Here is a 26,513-nt window from a genome sequence, read left to right as displayed (position 1 = left end):
CAAAAATGAATAAAAATGGTGTGGGCTTTGTCTTGGTCGTGGGATGCCCATTATATCATGGTAAACATGTTTGAACTATGAGAACTTGGCCCCATTTGGAAAAAATACATTTTTGAGCAATGTTGGTTTTATGCATTTTCCCAAATTTAGCCAACTTCAACAAGGTGTAAATCCCTCAATTTTTTTCATATGAAGGAGATCTTGCACTTTTTGAAAACCTAAAAGAGTCCTCTAACCAATTTCTTTAGTCTCATGTCAAAATGATTTTTGATGCTCCTTGTGTGTCCTTTTGAAAAAAGCGTCTTTTTGTTGACTTTGAAAATGACCTGTAATGTCTTTGTCCATATTTTTCAAATGGTGAACCTAATGACCATGGTACCAATTGCATTTGAAATATAATTGAATTTCCTTCAAAATGAGCTTTGTTTTGAATTTTTTGGATGAAGGATGAGAGAGTTATGACCAGTCAAAGTTCAGTTGACTTTTTAGGAGAAAACCCTAATTTTGAATCTTAGGGTTTTGTTGATTTTTGATCTTTCCTTGATGAATTATGATCATCCAATGATCAAATGATGAATCCTTTGACAAAATATGGATGTTGACAAAAAATTTCATTTTTGACTGTCTGTTGACTTTTTGGTCAAACGGGTAGTCTGTTGACCGTTTGAGCTGCTGACGGTGCGTCTGAGTGAATTGAAGTTTGAAAATTTGTATGATGGTACTTTGAGATATATGGAGGTCCATGAAATCCATTTGAGGTGTCAAAAACTTGTTTCTCCTGAAAAAACAAGAAACCCTAATTAGGGACTGTTTGTGTAGGAGACAGTTAAGCATACCTGATTTTTGTGCAGTGCTGAGTCTCTGCTAATCATGTGATATTCAGAAGACTTCTAGGACAAAAATCTTGAAATTTTGAATTGCAAAAGATTGATTTGATTGATGGTACAAAACACTGAGAATTGTACTGTCAGCAGTTTAATTGTCAACTGACTGTTCAGGTATTAATGTAGCAGTTAGAGTGAAAAATCAACAGTCAAAGTTAATTTTCTTTTTGTTGTTTTTGTTTTATGTGAAAGATGAAAGTTTATTTACATGACTTGTTAGAAAAACACAGACATAACAAATAAATAATATTTACTGTACGCGAGTAAAATTACCGATAATAACCCTGAAAATCATTTAATGCACAGAAAAATAAATATTTGACTGGCAGAAAACACACAAAATATTATCTGAATAATTAAGCAGCAGTATGAAAAATAGTACAAAATTTAATACTGAAAGTACAAATATTACATACTATAATGAACAGTACGACGAGTAAACGGTACATTTAAGAAATAGGGGATACGACACACTTTAAGAATGACGATTGATAAGCCATGCTACAAATAATAACATGTAGATGATTGGGAATGCAAGCATCCCAGGTCCACAGTTTTCAGGGCTATATAGACAGAAGAAAGACATGATTACCACCACAACGGTGATGAGACATGATTACCACCACAACGGTGATGACCATAAGAAAACACGTTTCCATCCGCTTCGCCATTTTGTCGGGGAAGAAGAAAGAATGAATATGAAGTAGAAATTTTGAGAGATGAGTTAGAATTTGATGTGAGATTTTATGGAAAAAATGAGAGGTATTTATAGAATGAAAAGAAGGATAGAGACGTTGGGGAATGAAGTGATTCCGTACAAAAGGAAAATTTGAGTGGAAGTAAGATTTGGAAGAAAGTGTATGATAGTGTTGGGAAAAAGAGAGATGTATAGAATAAAGTTAGGATTTGATTTTTGAAAAAAGAGATTTGAAGAGATTTTGAAAATAATGGAATATAGTACAAAAGTTAGTGGGAAACAAAAATTAGTAATAATTTACTTGTTTACCAGTACAGTTTGAATCCTCGACTCTGCGCCTGCAAAAGATTTAGTTCTGTACCAATTGTGTCAGTACTATTTATCTGTAAATAAATATCAAATAAATAGCGTGTGTGAAGTAATAAACAGTAATTGGCGTTTGCGTAAGAATAAATTCAACAGCGAGCCAAAATATTGTATAAGAAAAATTCTAAAAACTAAGTATTTCATATGTCAGGATATTTATGAAATAAAAATCCATGATTATATGAAACTCCTAATTTTTAGATTGGAGTTTTCTTGAGAAAAGATGTGGGCAAATTTCGGGGTATAACAGTTGCCCCTATTCAATCTTCTTAAACCTGAAGAGATTTGTTTGAAATCTGAAGGTAGAAGATGATTGAATATATTATATGCCCTGAAAATTTGCACTTACCTCCACCGGAAGTGATGTTGGAAATTGCATTGGAATGTTGTCTGAGAAATGTTGTTGGCAGATTGAAACATTACCTGAGATGGGCTTTCGGATGCCATCTGGCAAATGTATTTGATGGTTTGCTCACCAGAATGAATCCATTGATTATATCTTGATGAAGGATTTGAAAACCCTATGCGTTGACTATTTCGGAACCGTCCAAGGTTACCGCTTTAAGTTTAGGAGGATGATCGTTACGGAACTGTCCAAAGTCTCTCTGCTTTAGATTTTGAAAGTTGATCATTGTGGAACCGTCTGAGGTATCAGCTTTAGATCTTCGATGGTAGATCGTTCTGGAACTGTCTGAGGTATCGAATTTTGATCTTCGATGGTAGATCGTTCTGGAACCGTTTGAGGTATCGACTTTAGATCTTCGATGATAGATCGTTCTGGAACCGTCTGAAGTATCGACTTTAGATCTTTGATGGTCGTTTTTGAGTTGAAAGGTGATTTGGAAAGAGAGATCTCTTCAGAATGAATCTTCGGCTGATTATATCTGAGAGGACTGCTGGTCTGAATAGAATTCAGTGGAACACTGCATGTGATTGAGAACATCTTTGTTGAAGATATCCGTCTGCCTGAAAAAATCAAGTTAGTGATATGCAATGTTTATGATGCATGTAATGTAAGATATTCTCAAACTAAAGGAGAAATATGCATGTTATGTTGTGTATGAATATGTGTATGAATATGCGTATGATGTATGATGTATGATGTATGATGTATGATGTATGATGTATGATTTGAGCGCGTCAAGCTTCTAGTTGGGAAAATAAATTCCCGCTAGTCATCTGGACATGAAGGTATTGTGATTGTTGATGATCTTTTGTCTTGTTTGAGTACCCTCGGCTGGGGACCTTCTTTGAGAACCATGGTGCTCTGTTGAAGGATCTTCGACTACCGCTTGGGAATGAAAGGTAATTGGAAGTTCTGATTTTGATGCCCTTTTAAGTGGGAATGAGGAAGATGCATAATCCTCCGATGCACTATCTGACCAAGTCTTGGTGTGGAGATCACACTTTCTGGAGATAGTAATCTAGAACAGCCCTGCTGGGGGAATAAGATTTCTCGAATCACTTCGTTTGGAGGGAAAAATCTTATCGAGGAATTTGCTGAGAAATGTATTTCTCTTGGGGATTTTTCTTCTGATGCTGGTTTCGGGATGATGTCCAAATGATTGGGACATTACCTGAATGCTATTCCTGTTTTTCTTGGTAAACATCAATCATATACAAATGCACATGTTCGTTCAAAATTATGAAGCAAACACATGAAATGACATAGAGGTTAGGCGGGACCTCTCTTGTTTGAGGGGGAATTTGGCATCCCTATTTCCTCATTGGGGCTGGACCAGCAACAGGTCAACTATTGGTTTGGATGAAAAACCAAGTTTTTTACACTTATATCCCCAGCAGAGTCGCCATTTTTCTGTGGTGTCGTTTTTTTTACCTCCCCGTTTCACTTGGGAGGACGGTACACTAGACCCTTCACGCGAAATTTGAAAGGAGAATGCGCCCATGGCAGGATGAATTTTGTTTCAGTTCTTCCTACGATATCACACGAACTTTTTAATTTTCCTAACGAGTAGGGGAGGGGAAAAAGATCTCAAATTAACCCTAGGAGTTTGCTAAGTGTGGGGATTCACCTAGACTAGAAATTCTGGAGTCCGGGAGGTCGGTTATACATAGGGAAGAGTTTAAGCACCCTACATATCCGTAAAACTCTACGGGAACCTTCTTTGTGTCATTGTGATTGTGTTTGTTGCTTATTATTGGGAAAGTTTCTCCTTTATGTTAGGAGAGAGAATTTGAATTGATTTAAAAAGACAGACAGACAGACAGACAAACTGACTATTTTTGGTATTTTAATTGGGGAAGTTATTAATTTATGCCTTGTATGAAGCCCAAGGTTGTGACTACTTTGGCTAGGGAAAACATTATTTTCTGCCTTGTACAAAGCCCAAGGTTGTGGCGGACTCTTAAAGAAACTGAGTATGGAGGACTCTATGGGGAAAAGATCCTTGAGATTAGGAATCTTTGACACAGGAAATATGGTTTATCTGCCTTGTACAAAGCCCAAGGTTGTGGCTACTGAATAGTGAAGGACTCACTGGGGGAGTTTTACTCTACTGAAGGATTTATCTATTAAAAGACTGTTTTTTTAATGTTTTTTTGGAAGCTGACCCTTTCCAGGGGTTTTGACTCTTTTTATTGACTGTGATTTGGAGGCTAACCCTTTCCAGGGGTTTTTGTTAATATGAAGGAATGAATTTTCTAGTGGAGACTTCTTGTTTTAAAGCCCAAGATTAAGGCTGACTCTTGCTGAGAATAAGCAAATATGGATCCTAGACTCTGCTAAGGAAGATTGATAAAGATAAGGGTGACAGAGACTGTCCATGTCTCTCATTCCAAAAAGTGTACTCAATATGAGATTGAGACAATCTTAGCTTTGTTTAAAGTCTGGTTTAAAGTGGAAGAAACTCACTAGGATAGGCTAAAAGGTAACTAAATACTTGTTCCTATGTTTATAAGAAACCTGATGGGTCCTTGTATAAAAGCTCAAGAGGAAGCTGGAAATGTTTTTAAGAAGCCTGTGGGTCCTTGTACAAAGCCCAAGAGGAGGCTAGTCGAGGGTCCTTGTTATAGCACAAGAGAAAGCTATGTGGTTTTGAACTTATTTTGGCTTTAACCAAATGGGTAAGATGTTTCACCGGGAATAATTCCTCTTTGGGTGGATGTGTCCTAGTTTTTATTCTAAGGCTTTTTCAAGATGTTTCACCGGGAATAATTCATCTTGAGGGTTTTAACTAAAGATTTCTAATTAGGAAAGAGCCTTCACCGGGAAGACATTCTCAATCCTAGGCCATATTCCTATAATATATATATATATATATATATATATATATATATAGTTTAACTGTCCTAGGGTTTACACTCAGACTTAGTTCTAAACAATATATAAACAGTTCTATATTTGACAGTAATTTAAATAGAGACTGTAAATTGAAAGCTTGTAAAGTCTAACCTGTATGGAGTGGAGGCCTTTGAAGATGTATGTACAAAGCCTTGCCAGCAATTTTATTGATAACAGTTGAATATTTATTATAAACAGTCCAGGGTTTTTGAAAACAGAAGAAGTGAAGATGGACAAAGGTCACATAGGTATCTGAAAAGTTTCACCGGGAATAATGCCCTTCAAATACCAGAAGAATGTTTTAAAAACAGAAAGAAGATTTTGTAAATACAGTTTTTGAAAATAAACTAAGAAAAGAGAAAGGTGCTGGGACTTACACTCTAATAGAGGCCCAGTACTTTATAGTACTGGTTGATTGTTATAAAAAAAGATTTGCGATTTGAAATGATTACTATTGTGAAAACAGTTGATTATTTGTAAAATAAAAGAGGGGGTTGGGACTTACACTCTATTAGAGGCCCAATTAAAAACTGATTTACTGTTTATGAGAAACAAGTGAGAAGATGCGAGGTTCTGTTGTTTGAAAACCTCGATCGTCTGTTTACTTTGAAGTATGAAAACAGTTTGAATTTTGACAAAAGTCAACTTAATTAGAGTAAAGATAATATTTATACCTCATTAAGACCTAAATGATTAGGATTTCACCACTAAAATATTTATGAGATATTAGGTTTTGAAATTTCAATGAAACCATGTATTAAAATATATTTAAAACACTTAAAATAACATCATTTTCTTACCTAATAAAAATATATAAAATAAATAATATGTTTTGGCCTCACCATGGTTTGAACCCACGCCCTTGAAGCCAACAATCAAAACACACACCAACCAGCCAACGCGCGCATGGTGTTATAGAGGGGATTTCATTTCTATATGTGTGATGTCTAGTGCATAGAGTGGAAAAAAGAAAATAAAATCAAAAGGTCTGGGGCGAGGGGGATTCAAACCCTCGACCTTGGGTATGAGGAGACTTTGAACGCGCGTTGTAACCATTGAGCCATTACGATGAATTCGTAGATAACACAACTACCACTAAATTTATTTTAAACTTAAACCTAAGATTTCAAAAAAATGGCGCCACCACCATTATCATCTTCAATCTCTAGCTCCTCCATCTTGGATTTTTGAACTCTCTCATTTCTCAATCATTTTAAATGATTCAAACATCAAACTTGCTCGTTTTCAAACGAGGAACATGATCATGATCTCAAAATTTATTTATTCTAAGTGTACTTAAAGAATTTTAGTATGAACACAAAGAACACATAAACCCTAAATTTAAAATTAAATGATGCACAAGATGAATAAATGAATGGTGATAGAGGGTTTTTAATCCTTTGATGATGATGAACAAACTAGTATCGAGATATATTGAAAAAGTACTTAAATTAGGGTGTTGGAACTTGAAAAAATACCTCTGAAAATGGAGGTCGTGAGCTTGATGGAGCACGTCTGGGCTTGTATGAACGATCCAAAAAGCTTCCTTGGGACTCAATGATGTTAATTGAATGTTTATTATGGCTCGAATACCTCTGAATTGTTCTACTCGACCCCTTCAATTTGAGCTCCAAGTGGACATGGAGGTTGATGAATTTGCAGTTACAGATGAGCTGCAGCCATCTGGATAGCTTCACCACATCCTAAGGAACGTGTTTGAACACTTAGATTCTCTTGACACCTTCTGAATTACTCCATGGACCTCCAACTGCATAAGCTCCAAAATGAGAGCAACAATGGTGTTCCTCCACTTACAGAAGTGATCCAGGTGCTTGGATCACCTCAAATGAACCCCTTTGAGATGTTAGAATTCTTACTTTTCAAAGAAGAGCTCTGGTTTGAAGAAAGTGATTCTTCTTGCCAAAGAACTTTGAAAAACCATAAGCATGAGGGAGAGAAAGAGAAAGCAAGAATTGGAGTTGCTTTGGTGTGTCTAATACTGAGGAATGCACTTGTATTTATAGGCAAATGGATGTAGAGCAATTGGTTGTAGTGAGCTTGCTTAATGAGGTTAACTTGGTACCTTAAGCATGAAGAAATTTCAAAGAATATCCAAGTGTAATCATTGCATTTTCGAGCTAGCTCCCTATCCATTAATTCCATCTGATCTTAGGGGACATTTCTGATGCTGAATGAGCTCTGATTGGTTGGTGGGAAGATTCCTTTGATGATTCATCAATTTGCCATAAATTCCCAAATGTAATCATTACATAATCACATGTTCTTGTTTTGGGAATCTTCTTCAATCTTCATGCTATGGTGAAAGTGAATGCATGGAATGTTTGCAGATGTGTTATGGGTCGTGTAGCATCCATAAGTGAGGTTATATGCACAAAATTGCAAAGTTCCAAAATGATGCATGACCTATAATTTTACTTCATGAGGCCAACTTTGAACAAGCATAACTCCTAGCTCAAAATGAATTTGGAGAAGGTTGAACACAATTTGGAAAGACCTAAACATCTACTTCAAATCAGTAGTTTGGGGTTTATTCAAAATCCTTTGGAAAATTTGTGAAAAATGAGGCCAAAGTTGGAAGAAAACTAGGTCAAAACACTGAGAAAATTTTCTAAGTTTTTATGACCTAAAATCTCAAAATATCCAAATCTCTCAAATGATTGATTTCTTGAAAGAAGTTGCTATGTAAGATGTTGTTTTATTTTGCAAGACCTACAACTTTCATGTTGGAAGTTTTTTGAGTTGTGTAGGTGAAATTTTGAGTTCCCACAATGCCCTTAAAAACTCTAATTCCCGACTTTTTTATCCTTGGTGAATTTTCTTGAATTTCTTTGGTCAAATGACTTTAATAATCATATATTGATGATATTGATCCTTAAAATTCATGGTTTGACCAAAAACCTTAAAAGTCAAAGGTGGTCCTGTACAGTTGACTTTTTAGATGAAGTGGGATTTTAGACTTTTATGATGAACGAAGTCCTCCTCCTCAAGTGAATGATATGAATGGACTATGTTGAGGTAATAGAAGTTCTTGAGCCATGTCTTGAGCTTTAGGTTCATGTCCTGATTATAAGTCAACTACCCAGGTGAATTAGGCAAAAACCCTAATTGTCGACCAGATGAAATTGATGACTGTGGTTCTTGAATTGAGGTGTAATGCCCAATGGATGTTGTTATATGGATCATTTGAGGATGATTTAAGCCTTTGGGTGATGCCCTTGAGCTTTTTAGGGTTTCCCAAATGTGATCCCTGATTTTAGTCCTTGACGGGCTCAAAACCCTAGACTGGTGAAGTAAGCAATCCTGAGTCCAGGTGATGGGTATCTAACCAATCATAGGTGAATAGAATTAAGTTTTTGAGTCCCATGGTTGTGTTAGAAACCATCCATTTTACTGATTGATCCTTTTCCTGAGCTCTTTTGTTCCTAAACACCCTCAACTAAGTACCAGATGAATAAGTGACTGCTCTGAGTATCTGCTTTGACTTTGATGAAAAGTTTAAAGATATGACATCTCAGGGGGGTCAAAATTAGGGTATGACACCTGTATATTTCAGCGTCAGATAATACAATAGGTAGCATGTTAGCTCAAGAAGACGATAATGGCATCGAAAGAGCCATTTATTACTTAAGTAGAGTATTCAATGATGCAGAGACTAGGTATAGCACAATAGAAAAACTCTGCGTTTGTCTATATTTCTCTTGTATCAAACTAAAGTATTATATAAAGCCAGTTTATGTTTTGTCTCATTGTGATGTGATTAAACACATGCTATCAAAGCCTATATTGCATAGTCGAATTGGCAAGTGGGCGTTGGCCCTTACTGAGTACTCTTTGATATTTCAACCCCTTAAAGCAATGAAAGGTCAGATCGTATCAGATTTCATTGTTAACCTTGGAAGTTATACTTTGATGGTTCAACCCATAAAGAAGGAACCGGTGTTGGAGTACTAATAATTTCTCCTGATGGAATTCCAACAAAGCTCAAGTACAAGATTGAAGGTCCCTTATGCTCCAACAACGAAGCTGAGTACGAAGCATTGATTGCTGTACTTGAAGCTTTGTTAGAATTGGGGGCAACTAGAGTCGAAATTAAAGGAGATTCTAAGCTAGTAATTAAGAAATTGACGAAAGAATACAAGTGTATCAAAGAAAATTTGATCATGTATTTTGTCATTGCAAATAGGCTGCTCAAAAAATTCGAGTACGTGGATTTAAATCACGTTTCAAGGTTGAATAATCAAGAAGCGAATGAATTGGCACAATTAGCCTCAGGATACAGGGTATCAAAAGAAAAACTAAAAGAACTGATCGAAGTAAGAGGCAGGGGAATGGCTACCAAGCTCTCCCCAAGTGATTTGGAGAACTCACAATTAGGTTTTGCCAACAAACAAGAGTTTGAAGTTTTGAATATAGACTCTTTAGCAGACTGTTGAAAGTATTTTTGGGTAAATATTTTCGGTAATATATCGTATCCACAGGGATTGGTTAATATCACTGCCGTTCTATAGTTGTTTATTTTGAGTTAGGAAAATTGAGTTGGTTTGTTTTATGATTCTAATAATATCAAAAGTAAACAATAAATTAAAAGCGAGTAATGAACTGTTGTTAACGATTAGAGAAATATGTTGAACCTTAGGGTTCATCAACCTACTCCTATACAATTATTACTTAATTCATGATTGAACAATCTTTTAAATCATTATCTTCACTTATCCTCAAATAAGATTCCATGTCTGCAAATCAAATTAGATAACTTTTACCGGTATGAGATTCGATCTCTCCAAATATCAATAACGATAATAGTAATTAAGAACGATAATTATGAAAACCTAATTACAATTCCATCTCTGCAAATTGCAATTGAATCAATATAGTAACCTAGGGCAAAAGTTAAATCCCTTCTTTCGATCAAAGATTCAACGATAATTTAAGAATAAAAACAAGGTTTCTTATTGATAATGAATTCAAATAATTGTTCACAGGAATTAATTAATGGTATTGTATATTCATAGGTTAACTACTACCTTAGATTCAACAAGAGGGGTTTAGCTCTCCATAGACATGAAGAACACACAAAGATTAATGGAAGGATTCATCTTCATCAAAGGAATGTCTTCGCTTGATAGAGAATTGGTCTTCAATTGATGATTGTGGCTGCACCTTCAGATTGCTCTCCTAATTTCGCTCTTGCCAAAGTTCTTTTTCTCTTGGAAGCTAGGGCTTTTAAATAGAAGTTTTGGGCTTTTAACGCCGAGGCCGCGGCGCGGCATCGGACTGGCGCGGCGCGCTTCAAAACAGAGATATTTTCGCGGCGCGCTCTTTAAACTCTCGCGGCGCGCCCTTTGAACTTTCCATCTTTTCCTTCTGCCTTTGAGACTTCCAGCTCTCTTTCCTCCTCATGTTCTTCTCAAGCTTCAATTCAGCTCTAAACCTGCAACAATAACACCCACAAGTGATTCGATTTGCTTTACACATGAACTGAACCTTTCCCGTTCAATTCTTACTAAAAACCTATGGATCTATCATAATTTGCATTAGTTTAGAGAAGAAATCACTTATATTAACACATGAATTTACCATTAATTTACTCCTAACACAGACACAGATTGGAGAAGTCCTATTGTGAACTATTTAAAAGATCCTTTGACAGACACAGATAGAAAGGTAAAATATCGAGCTTTATCATACTTTTTAATGGGAAATGAATTGATTAAGAAAACTCCCGAAGGAGTTTTATTAAAATGTCTGGGCGAAGCGGAAGCATATTTGGCTCTCTCAAATGTACATAGCGGAGCATGTGGTGCGCACCAAGAGGGGCACAAAATGAAATGGCTTTTGTTTCAATGCGGAATGTATTGGCCTTCTATGTTGAAAGATTGCATAGAATTTGCAAAGGGTTGTCAAGAATGTCAAGAACATGCAGGTATTCAACATGCCTCTACGAATTAGTTAAGTTCAATAATAAAACCATGGCCTTTCAGAGGTTGGGCATTAGACTTAATTGGAGAAATTAACCCCAAGTCTTCTAGAGGTCAAAGATATATCTTGGTAGGAATATACTATTTCACAAAATGGGTCAAAGCGATACCACTGGCGAATATGGATCAGGAGGTTGTGATTGAGTTTATTCAAAAACACATTATATACAGATTTGGAATCCCAGAAAGTATAACCACAGATCAAGGATCAGTGTTTACTGGGCAAAAAATGCAAGATTTCGCCAAAGATATGGGGTTCAAGTTGTTTACCTCTACACCTTACTATGCTTAAGCAAATGGACAAGTCGAAGCAGCAAATAAGATAATAATTGGCCTTATAAAGAAACATGTAGGGAAGAAACGCAAGAATTGGCATAAAACTTTTGACCAAGCGCTTTGGGCTTGTCGAACATCGCCAAAAGAAGCTACAAAAACAACACCTTTCCAATTGACGTTTGGACACGATGCAGTACTTCCAGTCGAAATATACTTGCAATCAGTCAGGATCTAAAGACAAGCAGAAATTCCTCCAAATACTTATTGGGAATTGATGATGAATGAATTGGTAAATTTGGACGAAGACAGACTTCGAGCGTTGGAGTTGATAAAGAGACAAAAAGAAAGGGTGTCCACAGCATACAATAAAAAGGTGAAAGGTAATACGTTTATCAGTAATGACATAGTTTGGAAAACTATTTTACCTATAGATCGAAAGAATCAGGCGTTAGGTAAATGGTCCCCACATTGGGAAGGCCCTTTTCTAATTTTGAAAGTGTTCTCAAATAACGCTTATGAGATAGAAGAATTGGCAAAAGATCGTAGGATTTTAAGGGTAAACGGGAAGTATCTGAAAAGATACAAACCAAGCATGCACGAAGTTAAAATTGCAAAAACGTAGATATTCAAAGGATGCTACATAGGCTAAAATGGTTGAACAAGCACCAAAATGGCTTTAGGTTCAAGAATGTTATGTGGAAAGTAAAGTAAACACAGACAAAGCAATATCAAAGTGCATTTCATTAAGATGGGAGGAGTACATTACATTTCTGGAAAGATTATGTTTCCATTAACAAAGGGACTACAGAAAAGAAATATACTAGAGGTAAACAAAAGGAGGCATTCAAAAGATTTTGTGTAATAAAAACTAAGGCCTATAACACCTCCATCAAAGCTTTAAACAAAGCAACTTCTAGTTAATCCTTTGTTCTAAGCCCTCTAAGGATAGCAGGGGCAAGCTTTCTGCTTTGAACATGTCTAGAGACCCTGTCCTGCACATTCTTCTCACTATGCCCTTTTTAAGGAACATGTAGGACAAGAATCTTCCATAAGGAAGGCACGTGACCACACCTTGGCGAGAAGCAGCCATGGAAACAGCTTCGACTAGACCTTTGAAGATCAGCAATGGGAAGTTAATCTTCTCCCCGGAGGGTGCAGAGTATAAACTCTAGATCCTCCATCATGATGCTATCTAGATCATGACTTCGTGGGCGGAAGTTACCCACTAAAAGCTGGTGCCAGATCCTAATGACTTAGGCACTGAAATGATCATGTTCCATGAGGGTCCTCAACATATGGTAAGTGGTCATGTTGATGGTGTTGTCATCAAACGATTCCCCAGAGTTGTTACATCTCAGTAAGTCAGAGATGATGGAAGGAGTGATGGTTATGTGAGCCCTTCGAACCTCAGACACGATAGTGGTTCTCCCTTCCGGATCTATGCGCAAAGACGTAAACATCCAGAAATATGCTAACATGTTAGGATAAACAGATCCCTCCAGGATTTCAGGATAGAAATGAAGTTGTTGGTTAGCAAAGAGTGCGCTAATGCTGATGTGACTCTCTTCAAACTCCTCCTCAGAAAGTTTGAATTCTTTCTTGATACAGGCTTTGATGGTGCTGAAGGTTAAGGGTTGCGCCATTTGAGAGAAGGAAGACAAGGGAGTGTTTGTCAAAAACTCTGTGTTTGAAAGGATGCACGGAGAAGAGAGTAGATTTTGATGAAAGTTTGAGGAAGGTGTGGAGAAAGAAGTAGAATGCTAACCCTTTATATAGAATACTTTAGCCAAAAGTAACGGGTTATTTCTTGATTGTTGATTCGACTGCGTTTGGTATCCCCAAGAGAAGTTATGGCCTCCGCCGTTTCCCGCCTTGGAAGTTGAAAAGTAATCATGATTGAAAACTGATGCATGCACGTCTCAAATAGACGTTTTGAAAAAGGTGATGTCATCATTTAATGATGGTTACGGCTAAGAGAAGTGGAAACGTCAATTCTAGGTTTAAGAGGCTGCGAAGGGTAATCATGTCACGTGGGTGCATTATTAAAATCATTTTGATAATAAAGTGCTTTTTTGGCAATTGTTAGGAACTACTAAAGCGTTACTCATGACAACTGCAAAATTAGATGTATGAAAGATAAAATTGCATGTATATTCTGGAGGAAGTTCAATTACAAAATAAGCTCAGTACGGAATACAAGAAGAGTAGTCTAAGGTCCAAAGTGGTTAATTAAATTATTGGGGAAGATTATCTTTTATCTTCGAGTACTGAGTCTCCCATAAGGACATATGACGTTCGATCAATGCCTGTTGTCTTTTCAGTTCTTCGATCTCTGGAACTAGCTTCTGTGCCGTCTCGAAGTGTCGAATCCCCGACTTCGCGACTTCAGTTAATTCATCTTGATTGTTTTTTGGATTTCTGCCTGACGAGACTGGGAATCCTTTATCTTCCCTTTGAGTTGCTCAATTTCTTATTTCCAGGATTTGATATTCGCCTCACAATCTTCATATTCTTGCTGGTTCTTCGAACGCTCGAGCTTAAGGGTGTCAGCCTTCTTTGTTGCATTGTTTGCAGCTTCCCATGAAGAACAGTGAGAAGTCACTTTTGCTGTGAGTTGTGCGTCAATATTCCGTTTTCAAAGGAGATTAGATTGGAGTTGTTCAATCAGAGAATTCAGTAAAACAATTACTTCTGAGACTTTCTCTGGAACAAGAAGTAAGTCCACTTTCTTCAAAAGGTTGTTTAGACCATAATATTTGGTGGAATCCTTGCTGAGAGCTTCGACGAGGTTTGTTTCAAAGAACCTCTCCCTTATCTGACGAAGGAGTTTAGGAATATCATCCTTGTCACTAGCACCTGCCAGGACATTAGAAGGAGTTACAAGCCCAAGGGGCGAAGCGTTATCAACACTCATCATGGTCTTGAGGAAGCTCACAGGATCAGTTTTCTTGAGTTGCTCTATTTCTGAGGGAGTAAGCATCGCAAGGACCTGGTTCGAAGTAGTCACAAGAGTGACTATAGACCCAAGGTTCGAAGTTTCATAAGAACCAGGCGTAGGCAGTTTGGAAGTTTCTTCTGCAGCATCTTGTTCAGATATAGTGTCTTCGCTGCCAGTTGGTTGTCCAGCTGCGTTACCACTATTCGAACATTGCAGGTTCTCCTCTATATTTTCATCTTGATGAATGGGTGGAGACTCATCATTTGAATGGCTTTCTTTAGCAGACGCAGTCGGAATGATAGTTCCAAGAGGTTGAGTGTCTTTGAGAACGGGAGAAAGCACATGAGATTTGTGTTGAGAAACACCTGTGACATTTACCCCGAAGATTGCCAAGGTCAATGTTCATATGTCATTCGAAAGAGCGGACATTTACCCCGAAGATTGCCAAGGTCAATGTTTAAACTTGGGGCTTTGAGATCAGAAGTAGCGGGTACCAGCATCATCCTACATTTACAAGGTAAAATGTGAACTTAATCATTAGAATTAAAGTGTAAAGAAATGATTAAATTGTGAAACCCAAATACCTTGGTTGGAATGTTGTCTGGACTGGAGTTATAACTCTCCATGATGGGGATAGTACTAGCATCTTTCAAGGGTGATCCATCAGAAGATACTTTGTCACTTGATGAAGTAAGCTTCAAGCTCCCATATCCTTTTTCTTTGGCTGAAGGGGTGGCAGCTCTTTGTCTTTTCTTTGTCGCTTGTCTGGTGCGAGGGGGAGATTTATCTTCATCGTCCGAATTGGCTGTTTGAGGAACTTTTCGCTTCGAAGGTGCTGGGGGTTTTGAGCTCTAGAATACATATTAAAACCAAGTGAGTAATATTCATAAAGTTTCACATGTTAGAATATGAGAGTATGTATGTACCGTGGGTTTCTTGCCAGTGGTGACAGAATCACTCTCACTCGCCTTGGTGTTCCTCGAAGTTCCAAAACCCTTCTGTACAGGAGCTTCCTTGATTTGTCTCTTTCGAGTAACAGCTGTGAACGAAGTATGAATCAGTATTTCAATGAAAAAAAGGAAAAGTTAGTCGAAGGATTGTCTAAACCCGGACCTTCAGGTATTGGAGTCAAAACGCGAACGTGCTCAAGATCTATATGAAGATATCCTTTGAAAGTATCCAAAGTGTGCTTAGTCGGGACCACTCGTTCAGTGCGTTTTTTAGATTGTTCCTGAAGAATTTTTTATGGGATTCCCACACACAAACCAGTCTGGAAAAGGAGTGCTTAAAGCCACACCGAAATCAACACTAGGTAGTGGAGGAAATTTTGGAGAATGATGTTCGAAAGCCACTTTATAATGTAGTTCAGGTCGAAGAGACGTGGGAAATTTCAACTTATCCAGTTTAGCAGAAAACTTTTCACGTAAAGTGACCGCAGCTTCACGAACGGTCCGACTAAGATCATCAGGCCTATAGATAGTTTCAAAGAATTTTTTAAATGCTTGGATTTCTTTAATATGAGTCGAAGTACCTTTATGGAAATTCTCCTGCACATCAGCAAAAGCTTAAGTTAGTTCCCCAGTAAGGCTTTCAGCATCGAAGATTTGTGTAGAATAATGCTCTGTCCACCATTGATGAAAATCTATGGTAGAATAAAAAGCAAGCTCGAAAGAAACGGGAGACAAATTGGTGATGCCAACATATCGGGAGATTTTTTATTCATATTCATCTTCTGCCAGATGCGAAGTGTGTAGACACATGTGATTCCTTTTGTCATACAAACACTTTGGTTTGAGTTGAACCAACCCAAATTGTCTTGAAACCAGATTTGGTTGATAGCAAAGGAGGCAGCACTGACTTTTTGAAGATCGAAGTCAATGATATAACAACTTTAGGGTGAGGAAAGCTTCCCAGATAGTCATAGATTCAGCTTGTTGATCAGGAGAAGTTGCTGGAATTTCTCGAGTAAGCCATTCGGGACCCACCTTACGTTGTACGAATGGAGCCATCGAGGGAGTGACTTGATAACGTTTAGCAAACATCATTATGAATGCCAGGAAGTTTTCACGAAGTTTGCCAGTTTCTTCCTTTGGAGTTAGGTAAGCTAATCAGGTTCCTTCCACTATTCGATTCTTTATAGTTTCACTTCCTTCATCCACAACACTTTTATATGGGAGGTGAGCCTTAAAAGTGGCGTTAAGCCATAGTTGCACCAACCAGAAAGGACCAGCGAAAAGAAGAGATCCTGTTTTGTAGTTCTTGACAAGGTCTGTTGCTTCACCAAGATTCTCATAAAGAAATCCTAGAACTAACTGGCCTAAGTTTGTCTCCTTCCCAACATATAATTGTTGGCCATGCAAAGATATCTTTTTGCTACTTGTATGGACCTAGAGCAAAAGACGCATCTCGATAGCCAAAGTGCTAGAAATGCTATGTGTTCTTCGTCAGAAACGTCTGGGTCTGTTTCGTTATGGTATTGCTGAATGAAGGTAGTATAAGTGATTGTTGCTTCGTTAAATTGAATGGTGTTGGTATCCATGAAATTCGGGTCGAAGGTTTCTCCAGTTGGTCGAAACCCTGTGATAGCAGCTACATCGAATAGGGTAGGGGTAAGCATCCCGCATGGAAGGTGGAAAGTAAATTGGTTACATAGTTTAACCTAATTTTCTCTAAAACCAAAGAAGCTCCAGTTGAGGTTTCTTTTGTGCTATCAAGATTAGCTGAGACTGGATGACCTTCACCATCTATCTTATTCTTGCTAACTAAGGGTCTAGTTTTATAATAAGCAGGGAAGAATTTATTCAAAGAGGGGTTGTTTCCTCCTGGTAACGGACCCATGAAAGCATGATTTTTGCCAGAAAGTTCAAAAGGGATGATTACCTGAGAAGCGTAGATAGTGCGCGCCTCTACGTCATTTGGGTCTGGAATGTGTTCTTGATTCTTTATCTGTGTAGGATGTTGAAATTTTTGAATGGGTCGAAGAACGTTTGAAGAAGACGCCATGAGTGGATTTGATTTAAGAAATAGGTTAAACAAAGCCAAAGAAGATTTTTCTCTTCTGTGTTGAGGGTAAAGAAAATAGAAGTGGAAGTTATGAGAGGGTAGAAGTTTAAGTATTTAAAGGTTTAACGGAAACCCTTTCAAATCTTTTGGGTAAAAGTCAAAGACACGAGACAGATGTTGATTTAATCCAACGACGGTCGAATAATTATTAGCCTTACTCCTAGTGTATAGGAGTAATGATCATAAGGTAATGACAGAACGTGGGAATGTAAGTTCTGAGAGGACATCTTTGAAAATGACAAGACGTTTTGAAAGAGGAGCCATAAATGATTATGACGTTAGTCAGTTGTCTTGGAACTCTAAGAAGTGAGCAAAACGAAATCTCATTATAACAAGAAACGCCTATTTCTCTTGTTTTTCGAAACAGGCATTTATTAGGGGCAATTTTTTGGCTGAAGATTTCGTTCAAGAGGAATATTCTCTGGAGAGGTAGAATTCGAAGGAAGATGGTTACTGATGACCATTTCTGAGATTAAAAATGACTACTGATGGCCATGTTTTCGAGAATGTTGTTTGAGTTGGAGTAAAGAAGGTTATACTTGGAGCTAATTCGAAGAGGAATATCTTTAAAAGACTTAAACATTTTTGAAAAATACGTAAAGTACTGAGGCTGAACATGTCTTCGTGGCATTCTCGATTCTAGTCACGTTGTCACGCGTCGAAAGGGGATTCAGGCGGGATGATTTGAATTTCGAAGTAGTTTGTGTAACTACATAAAGACAGTTGGCATCCCAGGGATTCTTGTGGGCAACGTGGCATTAGATTAGCGTAGGACCGTTAGGGTCGAAACTAGTATAAATAAGGGTCTTAATGTTAGGATTCCGTGTGTTCATTTTGTACAAATCACTCATGTATCAAGTGTTTAAGAGAACGAGTTCGCTGAGAAATGTACGTATGACACCAACATCAATTTAAATACATTTGTATTTTCCTGTATTCAAGTATCTTTTCATTATTTCTGCTTTCATTTACTTTCTATTGTTTACATTTCTGCATTTCTTTCATTTCGTTTAACGTTTCATTTCGAAGCAGTTTACTTTTCTGCAATTTACATGCTTTTATTTATGTTCTTTGTCGAAAGTCACATTAACTTGTATAATCAGTATTGTTTTAAGAGAATGTTCATATGATCATATCATGAACAAGGTTTCTCGAAACAGACAAACATCAATCAAATCATATCAAAAGACATTTGTTTGACTATGTCCTAGGATCAATCTAGTCGATCCTGCGAGTAACCAAAGTACATTTTATAGTTTGAAGGACTAGCGGTTGTTTACCAGAAATCACAGTAAACAGAGGCCCAAGGTTGAGGCTGACTCTTTGGGGAGTTTTACTCTGCTGGAGAAATTATCTTTTTTAAAGAATGAATGGAGGCTGACCCTTCCCAGGGGTTTTGGATTTAAAGGAGTGATTTTGGAGGCTAACCCTTTCTAGGGATTTTGACTCAGCTGGTAAAATTATCTTATTAAAAGAATGAATAGAGGCTGACCCTTCCCAGGGATTTTTGTTAAAATGAAGGAATGAATGGAGGCTAACCCTTTCCAGGGATTTTAAATGATTGCAGAAATATTAACTATTTGAGACTTCTTGTTTAAAGCCCAAGATTAAGGCTGACACTGACTGAGGATAGATAACTATGGGTCTTTGACTCTACTAAAAAAATTAGTGAAGATAAGGGTGACAGAGACTGTCCATGTCTCTCTTTCCAAAAGGTGTACTCAATATGAGATTGAGACAATCTTAGCTTATTTAAAGTCTGGTTTAAAGTGGAAGAAACTCACCAGGATAGGCTAAAAGGTAACTAAAGACCTGTTCCTATATTTATAAGAAACCCGATGGGTCCTTGTATACAACCTCAAGAGTAAGCTGGAAATGCTTTTAAGAAGCATGTGGATCCTTGTACAAAGCCCAAGAGGAGGCTAATCGAGGGTCATCGAGGGTCCTTGTTATAGAACAAGAGAAAGCTATGTCGTTTTGAACTTAATTTGGCTCTAAGAAAATGGGTAAGAGGTTTCACCGGGAATAATTCCTCTTGGGTGGATGTGTCCTATTTTTTGTTCTAAGGCTTTTTTCAAGATGTTTCACCGGGAATAATTCATCTTGAAGGTTTGAACTAAAGATCTCTAATTAGGAAAGAGCCTATACCGGGAAGACATTCTCAATCCTAGGCCATATTCCTATAATATATATATATATATATATATATATATATATATATATATATATATATATATATATATATATATATATATATATATATATATATATATATATATATATATATATATATAGTTTAACTGTTCTATATTTGACAGTAATTTAAATAAAGACTGTAAATTGAAAGCTTCTAAAGCCTAACCTGGATGGAGTGGAGACATTTGAAGAAGTATGTACAAAGCCTTACCATCAATTTTATTGATAACAGTTGAATATTTATAATAAACAGTTAAAGGTTTTTGAAAACAGAAGAAATGAAGAGGGACAAAGGTCACATAGGTATCTGAAGAGTTTCACTGGGAATAATGCCCTTCAAATACCAGAAGAATATTTTGAAAACAGAAAGAAGATTTTGTAAATACAGTTTTTCAAACAAACTAAGAAAAGAAAAAGGTGATGTGACTTACACTCTATTAGAGGCCCATTTGAAAATGACTTACTGTTTATGAAAACAGTTGAAAAGATGCGAGGTTCTGTTGTTTGAAAACCTCGATCGTCTGTTTACTTTGAAGTTTGAAAACAGTTTGAATTTTGACAAAAGTCAACTTAATTAGAGTAAAGATAATATCTATACTTAATTAAGACCTTAATGATTAGGATTTTATCACTAATAATATTTATGAGATATTAGGTTTTGAAATTTTAATGAAAATATGTATTAAAATATATTTAAAACACTTAAAAACAATACCATTTTTAACCTAATAAAAATATATAAAATGAATAATATTTTTGTGATTTTTTTGATTATTCATAATATATATGTGTTAATTATCAAGTGTGTGAAAAATGAAGTGAAAATGATTTAGTTTGATAGGTGAATTAATTATGTGAAGTTGTGAAGAAAATAAGTGAGAAAAGTGATAAAAAATAAGGATTTGTCTCTACCAAGGGTTGAACCCACGCTCTCATGGTTACCACACAAAACAAATCCAACTGAGCTACACGCTCAGTGTGACTAAAGAGGGATTCCACTTAGTTATATGTGAAACACGCGTGTTAAAATGAAAAATAAAAACAAAAGGTATGAGGGGGGATCGAACCCCATACCTTATGGCAAGAGAAGCAAGAAGCGCATGTGACCAAGTGAGCTAAACGATGTATTCGTTTAGAATACACCTTGAAATAAATATATTTTAAACTCGTCCCTGAGAATTTGAAAATGGCGCACTTCACCATCTTTGTCTTCAACCTCAAGCTCCACCATTTTTGAATTTCCAACTCTCTCAAATCTCAACCATTTTCAGAGATGTAAAGAGTAAACTTGTTCTAAATTCACTCACGATTCCAGATATATAACTAACATGAATTTATATTAACTATATCTACTGAATTAAAAAAAGTACGTGAAGAACCCTAAAATTAAAAAATAAAATTAAATGAAGATGATGATGAATAAATGCATGAGAGTAGAGGGCTTTTGATCCTCTAGTGATTCTGAACAAACTGGTATCGAGATATACGAGAAAGAGTACTTGAATAAGTAGGTTAGAGTCTGAAAAAATACCTTTGAAAATGGAGGTCATGAGGATGATCAGGAACACATGGGCTTATGTGAGTGATCCTAAAAGCTTCCTTGGGACTCAACGATGCTAACTGAATACTTATTGTGATTTGAATACCTCAGAATTGTTCTACCCGACCCCTTCGATTTGAGCTTCAAGTGAACATGGAGGTTGATGAATCTGCAGTTACAGATAAGCTGCAACCATCTGAATACCTTCACCACACCCTAAGGAAAACGTTTGGATGCTTGGATTTGCTTGACACCTTCCGAATTTCTCTATGGACCTCCAATTGCACGAGCTCCGAAATGAAAGCAACAACGGTGTTCCTCCACTTACAGAAGTGATCCAGGTGCTTGGATCACCTCAAATGAACCCCTTTGAGATGTTAGAATGCTCACTTTCCAAAAAAGAGCTCTGGTTTGAAGAAAATGATTCTTCTTGCCAAAGAACTTTGAAAAACCATAAGCATGAGAGAGAGAAGAAGAAAGCAAGGAATTGAGTTGCTTTGGTGTGATCAATATGAAGGAGAGCACTTATATTTATAAGCAAATGGTTTTGTACAGATTGAGGGAGTGAGCTTGCTTAATGAAGGAGTTTTGGTTTCTTGGCCATGAAGGAATTCAAGGAATATCCAAAATGCAATGATGGCCAAAACGAGTTTATCTCCCTATCCATTGATTCCATCTGATCTTAGGGAACATTTCTGATGCAGAATGAGCTCTAATTGGTTGGTGAGAAGATTCCTTTGATGATTCATCCATTTGCCATAAATTCCCAAATGTAATCATTACATAATCACATGTTCTTGTTTTGGGAATCTTCCTCAATCCTCATGCCATGGTGAGAATGAATGCATGGTATGTTTGCAGATGTGTTATGGGTCGTGTAGCATCCATTTGTGAGGTCATATGCACAAAATTGCAAAGTTTCAAAATGATGCATGACCTATAATTTTCCTTCATGAGGCCAACTTTGAACAAGCATAACTCTTAGCTCAAAATGAATTTGGAGAAGGTTGAGCATAATTTGGAAAGCCCTAAACATCTACTTCAATTCATTAGTTTGGGGTTTCTTTAGAATCATTTGCGAAAATTGTGAAAAATGAGCTCAAAGTCTGAAGATAACTAGGTTAAAAACACTTTGAAAAATTTCTAAGTTTTTATGACCTAAAGCTTCCAAATTCCAAATCTCTTAAATGATTGATTTCTTGAAAAAAGTTGCATTGTAAGATGTTGTTTAATTTTTCAAGATCTACAACTTTCATGTTAGAAGTTTTTTGAGTTGTGTAGGTAAAATTTTGAGTTCCCACAATGCCCTTAAAAACCTTAATTCCCGACTTTTTGATCCTTAGTGAATTTTCTTGAACTTCTTTGGTCAAATGACTTTAATAATCATATATTGATGATATTGATCCTTAAAAGTCATGGTTTGACTAAAAACCCTAAAAGTCAAAGGTGATCATGTATAGTTGACTTTTTCAGATGAAGTGAGATTTTGGACTTTTGTGATGAACCAAGTTCTCCCCCTCAAATGAATGATATGAATGGACTATGTTGAGGTAATAGAAATTCTTGAACCATGTTTTGAGTTTTGGGTTCATGTCCTGATTAAAAGTCAATTGTCCAGGTGAATTAGGTCAAAAACCCTAATTGTCGACCAGATGAAATTGATGACTGTGGATCTTGAATTGAAGTGTAATGCCTAATGGATGTTGTTATATGGATCATTTGAAGATTATTGAAGCCTTTGATAGATATCCTGGAGCTTTTTAGAGTTTCCTAAATGTGGTCCCTGACTATAGTCCTTAATGGGCTCAAAACCCTACACTGGTGAACTGGGCAATCCCGAGTTCAGGTGACTGGGTGTCTAATCAATCATAGGTGAATAAAAATGAAGCTTTTGGGTCCCATGATTGTATTAGAGACTAATCCTTCTATTGATTGATCTTTTTCCCGAGTTCTTTTGTTTCTGAACATCCTCGATTGAGCACTAGATGAACAAGTGACTGTTCTAAGTATCTGTTTTGATCTGATGAGAAGCCTAAAGATATGACATCTCAGGGGGGGTCAAATTAGGAATGAAAATAACTGTGTGATTATTTTTTATCTTCCATTTTTAGAAAAAACCCTTATTCAATCCCCCTTTTCTATGTGTGTTTCACTCCTTCAATTGGCATCAGAGCACCGGTTCTAGGTGCAAACACTTAACAGTGTTAGAGAAAATATTCTGGAAGAAAAACACGTTATGGCAACTCCTACTCCACCACCAACTTATACTGAACAAAGCAACAATGGTAACTTTAGCTTTAATAGATTCAATAGACCACCAGTCTTTGATGGTGAGAACTTCGAATATTGGAAAGATAGGCTTGAAAGCTACTTTCTATGCCAAGATGGTGATCTATGGGATCTAGTGTTGGATGGTTACACACATCCAGTAACTACTCGTGGAGTCAAGATTACTAGACAGGCTATGAGTGACGAGCAAAAGAAAGAGTTCAAAAATCACCACAAAGCAAGGACTATATTGTTAAATGCCATTTCACATGATGAGTATGAAAATATAACAAACGCTCAATGATGACTTGTGAAGGAAATGCCCAAGTCAAGGAGACAAAAGCTTTGGCTCTCATCCAGAAGTATGAAGCTTTAAGAATGGAAGATGATGAAAATATTGAAGCAATGTTTTCCAGATTCCAAACTCTGACTGCTGGATTGAGAGTTCTTAACAAGGGATACACAAAAGCTGATCATGTTAAGAAGATAATCAGAAGTCTACCCATAAGATGGGGACCAATGGTTACAGCATTCAAGATTGCAAAGAATTTGAATGAAGTATCTCTTGAGGAGCTTATAAGTGCTCTAAGGAGTCATGAGGTTCAGCTTGATGCAAATGAGCCTTAGAAGAAAGGTAAGTCTATTGCTTTAAAATCTAAAAATAAACATTGTGCTAACGCTTTTCAGGAAGAAGAGGAAGGATCTGACGATTCAGAGTCAGAAGAAGAAGATGAATTGTCTCTCATATCCAGAAGGGTGAATCAACTCTGGAAGAGCAAGTAGAGAAGATTCAAGAACTTCAAGAAACTAGAAAAGGGAGAATCTTCTGAACACAAAAGATCTGGCAAGAAGAAGGTAGTGTGCTATGAAGGCAAAGAACCTTGACACTTCAAGAATGAATGCCTAAGCTTCAGAGGGAAAAGCCTAGAAAGAAGTTTGAAAAGAAGAAAAGCATGATGGCTACATGGGATGACTCTGATTCATCTGATTAAGAGTCAGAGTCTGAAGATGAGCAAGCCAACATAGCACTCATGGCAACAGTTGATGCTGAAGAAGAATCTACTTCTGATTCAGACTCTGAAGAGATCTCTTTCAAAGCACAAAAGACAAACATGTCATGGTACCTGGACTCTGGGTGCTCACGTTACATGACGGGAAGAAGGTCTATGTTCCAAAGTCTGGAAGTTAGATCTGGAAGAGAAGTGGAGTTTGGAGGGAACCAAAAGGGAAAAATCATAGGCTCTGGAACCATATGTATTGGTAATTCTCCCTCTATAACTAATGTTCTTTTAGTAGATGGATTAGCTCATAATTTATTGTCCATAAGTCAATTAAGTGACAATTGTTATGACAAAATCTTTAATCAAAAGTCCTGTAGAGCTGTTAGTCAAAAGGATGGCTCAATCCTATTTACAGGCAAAAGAAAGAACAACATTGTCGCACGCTCGCGAAAAATGAACAGAGTCGCCACCAATATATTTATCCCATAAGGGAAAGGAATATTAGAAAACCTAGCAAAGGAAGGAACAGGGTCTTACGACCAGAGAATCAAGGTACGGGAGTCGGTTACGCAAGGGGAAGGTATTAGCACCCCTCGCGCCCATCGTACTCGATGGTATCCACCTATGTTTGTTTCTATTTAAAGGGTGTATCTATGTCTATGTCTATATGCGAATGAATGCAAAAGAAATACGGGGAAAAGAAGGAAATATTTACAAGTGTGCTCGTTCAAGCCCCGCGACTTGATGCCTATGTATCCTTTTCAGGAATCAGAGCGCCGTAGTTCGGCTCAATATTTTCTGTTTGTTTTTTTGTGTTTTTTAGTTGGGCGGAGTTAACGCTCGCACTCTTGCATAAGGGATCGCCTAGGATGCAATGGAGTGGAGATAACGGTGCCCTTAAGAGAAAGAGATGAGAAAGAGACTTTGAGCGTTTCGAGGAAATCCCTTAAGCAAGGGAAACTCGAGTTACTCTTTGGTTTGTGTTTTTTAGAATGTGGGAACTTACGCCTGAATTGAACCCTTAAGCAAGGGAGATCCAAGCACTCGAACATTCCCTTAAGCAAGGGATGTTTCAAGGTTCCATTCCCTTTTTAAGAATTTTCACTTTGATCATTAATGTTTTAAGTATTTTCTTTGTATTTTTTAAAGGGATTTTATTCTGAATATTTTTAGATGTTTTATGAGTTTGAAAAGAAAAAGAAATGAAAAGTGGGGGACTAGCCTAAGAGTTCTAACCTAATGATTATCATGGTTTCTACCTAAGGTTAGGAATTAAAGACTATGAAAATAAAGATCACAATAGAAGTAAAAATTAGGGTACATGAAAATAGTACAAGAGCATGGAAAAGAACAAGTAGAAAATGTAGTAAAAGTGAATTAAAAGTACTATTATTTTTATGGTTTTTATGAAAGAAATGAGTTCAAACGATTAATGTCAAAATCAACCTAAAACTCTACTATGTTTATATGATTTTTTAATATGAAAAATATCAATTAAAGGGACCAAGATTAATTCCTAAAAAATGATCTAAAAGTCTAACAAATTTTATCGATTTTATGATTAAAAGAGTGTTAACGGACCTAAAAGTATCTAGCAATTAACTCTAAAAGTCAACTAAAATCTATTTAGAAAAGCATGGTTTTTGTTGTTTTATCAAAGGAAATTTAATAACCAAAAACTATGTCAATACCTAAATTCTAACAAGGAGATATGTGCACAGGGGTGCAAATTCAAAACTATGGTGCAGTCAGCAAGGGAGCAGGGCCCAGAAGGTTATGGCCCAAAGGTTTGTTTTTGTTTTCAGGTCTTCTTATACGAAAAAAGGTTATGGGCCAAAAGTGGGGGTGAGAAGAGTGTTTCAGCCCAATGGATTTTTGTAGTAACAGATTTTTATTATTACGATTTAAAGTAAAAAGAGAAATTAAAAAAAGAAAATTGATTAAAACGGTGCGTTTTGGTTTTAGGGCCAAATTTGTGACTACC

General features: G+C 36.7%; 1 protein-coding gene across 1 annotated transcript in view; it reads right to left on the bottom strand.

Moving 5' to 3' along the window:
- Nucleotides 1-17,464, bottom strand: part of LOC131597636 (uncharacterized) — a 124,333-nt gene extending 106,869 nt beyond the window's left edge. The window contains exons 1-4 of the mRNA XM_058870321.1: nucleotides 17,342-17,464; nucleotides 15,402-15,500; nucleotides 15,102-15,312; nucleotides 14,659-14,826 (exon numbers count right to left, since the gene is read on the bottom strand). Coding sequence (XP_058726304.1) covers nucleotides 14,659-14,826; nucleotides 15,102-15,312; nucleotides 15,402-15,500; nucleotides 17,342-17,464 — 601 coding nt within the window. The remainder of the gene's footprint in view (nucleotides 1-14,658; nucleotides 14,827-15,101; nucleotides 15,313-15,401; nucleotides 15,501-17,341) is intronic.
- Between the last annotated feature and the right edge of the window lie 9,049 nt (nucleotides 17,465-26,513).

Source organism: Vicia villosa, linkage group LG4 (assembly GCF_029867415.1).
Source record: "Vicia villosa cultivar HV-30 ecotype Madison, WI linkage group LG4, Vvil1.0, whole genome shotgun sequence".
NCBI lineage: Eukaryota > Viridiplantae > Streptophyta > Magnoliopsida > Fabales > Fabaceae > Vicia > Vicia villosa.
The sequence above is the reverse complement of the archived record's forward strand: the minus strand, read 5'-3'. Positions and strand labels throughout refer to the sequence as shown.